Genomic DNA, 11,442 nt, shown 5'->3' on the forward strand with positions numbered 1-11,442 from the left:
CTAACGAAGGCTCTTCCAGCCGCCATCATCGCCGCCGCCGCCGCTGCCGCCGCGCACAAACATTGCTCAATTAACGCGAAAAATTCAACTAAAGTCGTTTGGATAACAGGGCGTTAAATGTTCTCGCACCTCGCTGACTCGGCAAAAAAAAAAAGGAACGAAAAGTAGAAGGAACACATAAAATCAACTCAGGCATATATCGAGAGATGAAACAACAAATTCAGGATGCTAACCAAAAGTAAACTAGTTGCAACTATGCTAAATATGTACCCAAGCAAACCACTTGTGACTTCCACGAGTTTTGCCTTTTGGACCAAGTCAAGATGATTTTGTTGTATTCATTTGGTTAGGATCAGTCTTGGAAGGTGCATGTTAAACTAGATCCTTTGGACAGAACATATTTTAAATAAACTGATTTCTCTAGCAATATGTATTCCAAATTCTACAGCCAAATCTTTGAACACACTTAAAACTAATTTGAAACCTATTTCGTAACGAATTTGCTATCATTACTACAAATTGTTTACTATATATTAACCATTAAGAAATGCATATGATGAAAAATTTCGAAGGTTTGGAAGATTAATATTTCAGGAAAATTAAAATTGGGTATAAAACCTTACTCTTAAGGTTTGCTTTAGTATTAAATACTTTGTAATTTTAAATTTGGATTTCTGAAAGATTTTTCTTTTTATTTTTAGCTAACTACTTAGAGGCTGCTATTAGATAGGCTACTAATATAGTTACGAAAAAGTCTCTTCGAAACGAAAGAGAAAAAACGCAATCTAGAGGTATCTAGAGGTGACCGAGATTAAAGGAAAATAAAACGAAGCAAAGAATCTTTGCGAGTTTACCATCATTTTTGCATATGCCTTTTCCTTGATCTTTTAAGCACTATATATCGCTGAACTATGTTCTGGTATAATTTCATTCATTCATTTACCTAGATCAAACGGCGTTTTCCATTTTTAGGATCGACAGTTAAGCGTGCGTGTGAATCTATTAAATAAACAGCCGTGCGATTTTGCTACCTACTGCATCCATCTGTATATACACCCACAAAGACCTACACGCACATACACACATACACACACACACACACACACTGAGAGATACAAAATTCAATTAAGCAAATCGAACGGCATCCGAATCGATTTAGTTTTACTGATGCGTTTTCTACGAAAAACACATCCTTTTAATGGGGCACCTGTGGGTCCTTTTGCTTATCCTTCTATTTGGTGTGAAACGCGAATATATAAAAAGAAACCAATAATAAAAATTCAATTCGTTTTGTGGTAGCAACTGAAACGTAGGAGAGGAAGTGCCAAAAGGGTTGATTGTTATGCTGATGAGTCGATGATCCGATGAAGCGGGGCGTAGAAATCAATTTTGAGTAGTCAGTCCGCCAGTCAGTCAGTCAGTCATTCGATGGGTATCGGATCGATCGAAAATCTGTTGCTATTATTGATTTTGATGTGGGTTCTTCCTCCTGTTTGCTTAGCTGTGAAAAACCGCTAAAAAACAAAGCACCAAAAAAGAAAACCATTTAACTGTCTACGTGTGGGACGATTTTCGATTTCCTGTTTCCGCAAAGGCTTATGCAAATATTTCCATTCTGGCCAAAGTAAATAAGCAACAAAATGAGTAAAGACAAAAAATCTTAAATGCAAAATTTGTATACATTGCAATCTGGCCAGTTAGATAAACATCCTGGCTAACGAAAGTCAGCCAAGTGGTTAGAAAAATTAATGGCATTTTGATCTAAGCGTGAGAAGAAGAGAAATTTTCAAAACGATCATACGATCATTAGTGGAAATCGAAGTGTACAAAAGGACATGCACTTGTTTTCGTTCACGCTTTAAAAACATCAAAAGGACACCGACCGTTTGCACCTGAAACGCGCGAGAGCCTTTGAAATGAAAGGAAACCGAAGAAGAAAGGTGTTAAATGGGGCGTATTAATGAGATCAAAGCCGAGGACAATACCCACGGACCGATTAGAAAGCAATTTATGACAATAACCAAAGAGAAAAGGAGAAAATTATATCATAATGGTTAACAAGCCGCAGGATAACCATAACTGAGATCCTTTTCAAACCTCAAATGTAAAGAATAACAAAAAAAAAAAAAAAAAATAGAAAACATAATACAAAATTCAAAGTCTTACATAATCATGAATAATGATTTTATTATGCCATTAGAAGACTTATGATCTCTGCAATGCCGATCACGATCATTATGATTATGATCATGATGATGATTTGAGTTGAATTCCATGTCAACAGTCTCTCATACACATAATACCCATATAATATACAATTTTTAATTGCAAAAGCCTTGATGACACTTGTCCGCAACTTGGCCACTTGAAACCACTCAACAACAACAGACTGAGCCTTCTCTCATCCCGCATTGACAGCAGCAAACACCAAAGTTGTCGTCGTCGTCGTCATGTCAGTAATAATCGGCTCTGTCCAGGATTAATGTCGCTCAATACTCAATGTTGTAAGCTGGGCGCATTTGGAGACATGCGAACATGGAAATCGACATGAACACCACCCAAGCAGCAGTGGCAATAAAAAAAAAAAAGTGAAGCTACAATGCATAATGGAAAAAAGTTTTTTTTATTTATTGAAAACCCCTGTAAAATCTTGGTGGGCCTAGACAGAGATTGACATATTGTTAGACTAATCGACTAATAAAAACTTATCATATTATCAAGACTTTTCCTCTAGGTATATCTTATTGCTAGAAATTACCAAGGCAAGAATGGAATGGTTAGTTAAACCATTTCAACTCTGATTTTAGCATCATTTGGTTGTAGTTCTCAACTGGTTTAGGTCTAGAAAAATTGGCATGATGAACTTGATGGTTCTGCATAGTAAAATTGCTCATGTTTTGGGTTGCTTATATAAGATTCTATTCAGACTAAACTCTATCTATAGAAATATGCTTTGCAAACGATGCTAATACTAGTTTACCATTGTGAGTGTCTCTAGAAAACGTCATGCTAAGGATATTTATTCGTCTTATGTCGGCTCTTTTATTCGATTGTTCAAAAAAATATCGTAATATTGCCCACTGATTAACTAGAATTAAATGTGATCTAACTGCTGCATGTCGTTTTGTTTCATTCTTCGATGTCAACAGAGTCAATCAAGGGCTACCCACTGGCTTCAGTGTAAATTTGGCGCTAAACTTGAAAGATTCCTGCCTACTCGGCTGTCGACTGTGGCTTCTGCTGCTTCTGGAACTGCTTTCTACACACACACACACACACACACACATAGAGACAGATTCGGTCAATTAGAAAAACTATTTTGTTTTGTTTGAATTTTCCGGGGCGCAACCTCTGAAGAGGATTACAAACGCCTCACAAGGATCTGTGCATGAAAGGAGAAGAATGTAAAGGAGATGGCGAGTGCCTTATGTAATTTACTTTTGACTACACACAAAAACATTCGTACATATATGAATTTCATTATCAATGCGGACAATGGATTGGCCAAATTCTCAGTTGGTCGAATGAGTATTGAATTGCATTTTGGCTAGAGCCACGTGCAAAAGTAGGTCCAGTCCTGCCGAGAGTCCTGGCCGAAAAGGATGCATTTGTTTTCGTTTTGTTGGTTTCTCGGACATTCACCACACGCTGCGTTTGCTTTCTGTGTCAAACCTTTTCCGGCCTCTATTCAGAAAATAATATGCATAAATGTATCACAGCTGGTTTTGAGGGAGAGAGGGAGAGCGTGCGAGGGAGTGAGAGACTCGAATTGAAAGGAAGATAATGGCACACATTATGCAATGTATGTCCCGTCTTCAACGGAAGCATCTTCAAAGTAGCCGCTCGCGCACGCGCTCTGACCTTGCCACGATTTTCTCGTCTTGCCCGTTTTACTCTTCACTCTTCTCCACCATTCCTACCATCTTCCTCTTTTTGGGTAGTTGATCGTCGCTGCTGTCACCCGGTGCGATCATAACATTTCATTGCCATAATTTCTTATGCAAATATCCTGTGGCAGCGTTTCGAATTTATTAATTACTCGCCAAATGCCCTCGCTACCGAACTTCATCTTCATCAGAAAAAAAAATACCTACATACACACTACTTGTATATACATAGATATGTATGTATGTATGTATATATGTACATCATATATGTAGACTTTTGTATATAATCGGTGGAATCTCTTTATGTGTCCATGTGTGTATGTGTATAATTAAAATGTTGAAAAAAGCGACAGTGTTCATTTTTTCATCATAAATTTCAAAAAGATTGCAATTTTGGCGCTGGACGCAAGCGAGCGCGTTCCTTCATCTCCCTATATATATATATATATATATATATATATATATGTATATGTATATATACACCGCTCAGCCATTCCATCCATCGTTTCCACCGATCCACACATTTGAAGTGAGCCGGCAATGACAACGAAAAGCGACGACTCGCGCGACCTGCCACTGGACCACATTAAATTGGTAACCCGGTTTCTTTTTCCCTCACTTTTTTCTTAATGCAGCTCATTTTAATACCCTAAAAACTAATCTAAAACTTTTAACACTGTAGAGTATTTGACTATGTTTTCATCTCTCAGAAATTGCATTTCTTTTTGATCTGCTATAAAAGAAAGGATCAATTTTGCAAATAAACGCCCTATAATATTTCAAACAAAAAATTAGGTCTTTCTTTTTTAAAATTTTACAACTGAAATTTTATTTAACTTATTAAAATTAGTGTAAAAAATGTCAAAAACATTTCTTAATTAATTTCTACAGTATCTAAAAATTTATTTTATGCAGTTATTTTTGAAATTTATTTGAATTAAAAATTTTATAGAGTACAAATATGTTGGATTTAGTTGAATTAATTTCTGTCTTTTTTTTTTTAAACTTCTTGCGCGGTTTTTTTTATTTTGTTTGTGTTTTTTGAGTAATTTTCAAATCAAACCAAGGTCTTGTCTCTGTTGGCTGTCCGACTTGAGATTTCTGCTGGGCATTTTTGTTTTGTTTTTTTTTTCATTTTTGCTTTTGGCAATTTGATGAAATGCATATAAAATCAAAAGTGAATTACCAAGACCAAAAAAAAAAAAGAGATCAAGATCGAGAAAGGGAGAGAGAGAGAGAGAGAGGGAGACCCACTAATAAGTCCAGTCACGCAATTAATGGCCGAGATCTGCTTAAGCAATATATTTGCCTTATTCTTGGAGTCTAGGAGTTGGCTCCTGGAATGCTGCACCCTAGGGTTTATCTAAACCAATTTCATATCATAAATTTTTGATTATAAAAATTCTGCAAAGCGACTTTTTACTACCTCTTTGCATTACTCAAGCCAAAACTGAGAGGCAATTCACTGAAGTGTGTGTTTTTTTTTTAAGTCTACTTTAAAGGAACGAAAACTCTGTGAAAGTGTCTCAATTTATTTATTTGTTTGTTTGTTTGCTTTTTTCGGCAATTAAAAGTCCACTTCCTTGGCCCAGTCTATAATTAAACAAAAGTCTTTAACAAATACAAAGGAGAGAGAAAAGTGAAAAAGAAACAAAAAAAAGTGGCCAAGCTTTTGATGAATGCCGTGGCTCACTTTTGTTTCGTTTGGTGTGTTTTTTCTTTCTTTTCTTGTATAATTAATTTGAATAATTTCGTTGGATCCCAAAGTGAAAGGGCCTCAAGCCAATTGAGACATTTGTTGGTAATTAAGTCATTGGCTTAAAACACACAAAAAACTCTTCGTATAGCCAAAAACTTAAACGCAAGAAAAAGAGCCTTTAGATTGGAAAATAATTTTTGAGAGCCTTATCAATGAATTTTTTAAGTTCTAAAAGAGATGAGAGTATCATGACCAAATCCAATTGAGGACCTACATCATTCAACAAAAACCCCGCAATTGATCCCTAACTAATAGAGAACATTCCAATAAGTAGGGACTTCAAAACTAAATGCACTTCAGTGTCAAGTAATCGACATGAAAATATTTCAGTAACAATTCTTTAAAATTGAATCCATAAAAAATTACTTAAAATTTCCCGCCAATTAAATTTTGTTCTAATACTCCACTCATTCAGAATGCTGGGGACTATTTTAAGTATATTCTTGGCCATTAAATAAAGAGCGTGTGGAGGTGGGGGAGAAAAAAATGGAAAACTCTATAAAATGAAAAACTAAATCGCATTATTATGTATTATCATTTCAGCTGCTTTGTCTCTGTCTCTCACTTTGAGATGACCCTGTGCCTTCCATGACGCCTAATCAGCTTAGCTCGAAATGATGAAGATGAAAATTTCCCCTCTAAGCACGCAATTGTCCTTTTTTCTTCTCCTTAGATCCTTATTCCAAGAGATGTGGGCGTTTTTAATTGCCTTTCAATTGAATTGAATTTCGTAATATGGGGGAGCACGGGAACAAATTATAACAATGAGGCTAAGCGCATAATTTACGACAAGTGGCCCAACATTTGACATCTTTGTGTATCACTCTGTCTCTTTCTACCTGTTCCTCTGTGTTACATCGATGCACTTGTTACACTTGTACCTTTAGCTCTTTGTTTGCCCTGAAACTACATTGCATTCAATTAATTCGCAAGAAAGTGCACGCGAGGACAATTAACTAGCTCAGCGACAGGGATCTCCTCTTCACTTTGTCGGCACTTGTCGGGCTCTATGTGCGTGCGTGCGTTTGTGTGTGTGAACACGCCCATTTGCTATCTTTTATATCGGTGCGAATATCTCTAATTGCAATGCGGTAGAAATCAGGTAATCATCAGGTGAAATCTCTATATCTATCTCTATGTCGATGTATCCTGGTGAAATCTGTAAAAAAACCTCAACAGAAAGCCTGCAAAAGGAAAACGATGAGAGAAAGAAATGCAACGAGAAACGAAAAAAAAATGTCAGGGACAAACATAAATTACATTATTCTTTGTCAACATTTGTGAGTCAAAAACGCGTTCATGTTAAACAAATAACTCACTTGTTGTGGCTCTCTTGGTTGGGTTGTTGTTATTTACGAGACATCAGTCAGCCAAGGAGGCCTTTGCCTCAGTTAAAGTCTCAGTCTCGGCCTCAGCCTCAGAGTCGTCTGACTATATAATCACTCTCGTTCCATTGGCGTGTTGTAATCAGAGCATCCTTAATAAATCATAAATTTATTCGCCCCAAAGGCCCTTCGATTGCATGTAAAATAAGTTTGGCGAGAGACCCCTTTAGGGGGCCATAGCCCATGTGTTTGAGTGTGTGTGAGTGTGTGTGTTTGTGTGGATCCCCGGAACTTGGGCCCTTCAAAAATAAGAGAAAAGATTCAAAAATACAATCCGTACAATTCCATCGATGGATCGTTCTGTTTGCTACATATTTCTGCATATATTGAAGGGTCTCGATGGTGACCATGTCAAACGTATTATTAACTTCACACAAAAAGCGTTCGATTTTGCACCGTTTGCTGTCGCTGGTCATTGTCGTATGTCGTCCAATGGGACCACCGTCACCTGAGATGATGATGTTGAACATGGGCCATGTGGATATGATCTTGTGCTTGATATCGATCTTTTGACCATTGCATACCTGATACACACACAGACAGACAGCCAGACAGAGAGTCTCTCTGTAACTATAAGTATTGTATATGCAATATTAACGTAAGAGAAGAAAAATAAAAAGCCGGAAATAATAATTCGATAAATGTGCCGTGAAGAAGAGCAGAACAGCTTCAAAATAACAACAGCAAAAACAAAACATGACAGAGCGAGAGACCAACATCTGAAGCTGAAAAACCGTTCGACTTTTCACATTGCGTTGCAAATCGATTGCCAAACTCAAGCCAAAAGTTTACATTAACTGTGCAACAAGTCAACGAATTTCAAATACCCTTTACCCATATTACAATAATCAGACCGATTGGGACTTTAAGAGATTTCGATATTAATGTGTCTTTTTATTTAAATTAGGAGCAAAATTTCACTCAGTATTACGTAGAGCAAAGCAAATGTTGGCAATAAGTTTTAAGGCAAATTTTATATACCTTTAAAAGGGATATGTAAAAAATATTAAACGATATTACTTTAGAATTGTTCCAAGTAGCAATCAGCTAAGTTCCAGTTTAGGAATGTTTGCCAATTGATAATGAATTTATAGTTATTTGGATCACAAAATTTGATAGATCAAATTAAATTATTTTTGGTTCAATTGAATTTGACAAAAGGATTGTAATATTTTTTTTAAAGAATAAGGTGTGAAAACATATTTTATTATTAGAAGAGGAAGAAAGGATCTTATCATCATAGAATGTCATGAAAAAGCAGTTCCTAAAAAATATCTAAGTAAGCCAAAATTAGCCAACATTTTCAGGCCTTTGTCTTATAGATTTAAGAGTATAGAACATAGGTCAAGAGAAGTTATAATTTTGAAAAAGACGGAAGCGCAAATAAATACATACATATCTGTAAAGCAAATGTATGTACATACTCATTGAACTAGGAATGGAATAGTGGGGAAGCCTTGGAATCTCTAGTAGTAGTTCAAGATGGCAGGAAATCCGCGTGGGAGTCGCGTAGCGGATGTATAGGAATCTGCGGCTAGATCCCAGGTCTGCAGACATCAAGCCAGGCAGAGGCAGCTTCCATCCCACCAAGATAAAAACTGAATAAAACAAAAAAAATAAGACAGAAGAAAACAACGAATGAAATGAGGCAAACAATGGTCAATCTTTACTTGGGTCGACTGTCGACGTTTATGCTGTTGCTCCTTATCCGGCCAAACCATCGCGAATTGCAACAGCGGCGGCAGCTTCCGTTGCAAGAGTCCCACAAGATTTTTCCCCTGTCCAAGTAAATTTTTTTTTTTTGCTTTTTTCCAAGTTTCATTTTGTTGGGGGCGATCCGGCAATGTTTCTCTCCCCACCACTTGCAATGTGGAGCATGAGTAGCGGATCAAAGGGTGGAGTGAAGTGTGTGTTGTGTGTGTGTGTGTGTGTGTGTGTGTGTGTGTGTGTGTGTGTAGGCCGGGAGGATGTGGAGCATTTTGCGAATATCTCAAAATTAGTTCAACAATGGGGACGAGGAGGACAAATCAACGATCAATTGATCGAATCGATCGTTTGGAATTGGCGGCATTCAATGGGAACTCTGAAGGCAATCAGAGGCAATTGATTAACTTTGTTTTGCATATGCAAAAATGCAGCAAGTAAATTACTTTTGCCTTTTTATTCGTTCGTTGCACATGACAAATTGTTTAAATAATTTCATTGAGGTGACACGCGAAGAAGAAGAAGCTGAAAAATAACAAAATAACGGTATATGTAAACGGTATTTGCAAAAAAAAAAAAACAGTCATTTGATAACGATCTACAATACTTGTATAACTTTAATGTTTTTTTTCTTCATGTATCAATTGGAAGCCATTGGAAATACTTTTAATTATGGACCATAACACTAACTCTGATGCAGTTGACGTTCTCCAACACTGCAAAAAAAGTTAACGAAGTCTCTTTAGTTATAAATTCTCCACGAAATTATTCGTCAACATAACACACCATTTTTATTAGTATTGTGTTATTTTTCATTTCCTTCTATTAACAACTAATTTTCTCCTTTCTAAGATACTTTGATATTTTTTTGCTATTGATATCAATGAACTATTCATGTTTGGTGTCAACATGTTGGAAAACTATTTAATTTAGACATAATAACTGAACAATTGATTTCCTTTAAATGATTGATTCAACAGGTCGCAATATTTTGCGTATATTCTGAATGACCCTACAAGTAGTTGAAACATTCTTTGAATAGCCCCAAGTTAATGAATCTATTGGAATTAACGGAAACTAAAAAACTTTACCGCATATCTTTAAAAAGTTTTGAGAAAACAGAAATAGAGATGGATATGAGGTAAAGATTCAAACTAGGCAAAGAGTAATGAGGCAAGTATTGAATAGTAAGCCATCTAATTAAGTTCAGGATATGTAAAAGATAGCAAGTATTGGGTAACATATAGTCATTTTAAAGGCTTCTTTAAATTGAAGCCTATTAGAAAAGTTAGCCACGTGGAGCATCTATCAATCATATTTTCTTTCCCCCAATAAATAATTTTGGATTGCTTTGTTTTTGTTTTGAATTTGATCTATAATTAGTTTAATGTCTTCCATGTTTGTAACTATATTATAAACTTAATACTAAATCATTGTCTTCCATTATTAACTAGTTGTCTTAAATTCTAAACAGTCTTAGCCAGGCACAACTTAGCGCACTTATTAACTAAATTCATAAAAAAAAACGTGCAAAAAAAAAGGAAAATAATTTGTACAATCCTAAAAAATACTATAATGTTGAGGTAATACTTTGCCAATCAATGGTATTCGTGTGTTTGGGTGTGTGTGTGTGTGTGTGGGTAGGCAGGGTTAACTTGACTAGTTTATGATGTTATCTTTGGGCAATTGTCTTGCTCTACAGATCATCCTGCCATAGGGAGATATAGTCGAGTATATCATCATCTTCCGCTCCCGAGCTGCAGGAATTGTTGCGATAATCTTCATAGGTTGATTCAACTTTCATTGGCCCAGACATAGAAGAAGACGACGAAGAAGATGTGTCAGCCATTGGTAGAGACAATCCTGATTGTTGTACTTGTGGTGTATAGTAGGAACTGCTCGATGTTGAGGAACAGCAGGAGCTAGCGCTTCCTGTGGGTGAACTCAATTGCATGTGCTGTTGCTGCTGCTGAATTTGTTGTTGGTGGTAGAAGAGTTGCTGCTGTTGCTGGAAAAGCAAATGTTGCTGCTGCTGATGGTGATGGTGTTGTTGATTTTGTTGCTGGTGTTGCTGGTTCTGTTGCTGATGTCGCTTCTGATCGGTTTCATCGATGACTTTTTGCAAACGTCTGATGTACTCAACTGCCATGCGTAATGTGCTGACTTTACTGAGTTTTTTATTGGCCCCCGGGCCGATGCCCCGACGACCATTGCTCAAATCGGCTATTACGGCAACTGGTATATGCTGGCGGAGTTGGCTGAAACCATTGTTGACCTGTTTCACACGATTGCGTTCACGAGCATTGCGTCGCACAACCGAAACACCATTCGAGCCATCGCCTTCGCCTTCGCCAATGAATTGAGCTGGCTGCTCATATGAGAAGAAATCGTCGTTGTCGAATGCCATGATGATGAATTTGGTTTTTAGTGTTTAGAAAAAATTTTAGGTTTTAGTGTATTTTTTTGGTTTTTTGGTTTTTTGGTTCTTCCTTGCCCTGTGAGCTCTGGCCAAGTTCTGATGCCCTTCCCTGCCCGGCGAGCTCTATTTATAGTAGGATAGCACCTGCATTTTTATTGTCTACCTGCGTTTAACAAACAAAAAGGTGCAACTCGTCGTCAGAGGCAGCATCACTCAAGGATCAACTTCACTCAATCCCTTATGGCTTGAGACAAAGTATCAAAAAGAGAGACGGAGTGAAAGAGCGAG

At 36.9% G+C, this 11,442-nt stretch overlaps 1 protein-coding gene across 1 annotated transcript; it reads right to left on the reverse strand.

The window, feature by feature from the left end:
- Positions 1 to 10,262: 10,262 nt before the first annotated feature.
- Positions 10,263 to 11,238, reverse strand: LOC6648251 (achaete-scute complex protein T5). Its single transcript, XM_002071151.2, has one exon. It carries the CDS (start codon positions 11,140 to 11,142, stop codon positions 10,432 to 10,434), a length of 711 nt encoding a protein of 236 aa, XP_002071187.1. The 5' UTR covers positions 11,143 to 11,238; the 3' UTR covers positions 10,263 to 10,431.
- Between the last annotated feature and the right edge of the window lie 204 nt (positions 11,239 to 11,442).

Source organism: Drosophila willistoni, assembly GCF_018902025.1.
Source record: "Drosophila willistoni isolate 14030-0811.24 chromosome XL unlocalized genomic scaffold, UCI_dwil_1.1 Seg141, whole genome shotgun sequence".
Lineage (NCBI taxonomy): Eukaryota > Metazoa > Arthropoda > Insecta > Diptera > Drosophilidae > Drosophila > Drosophila willistoni.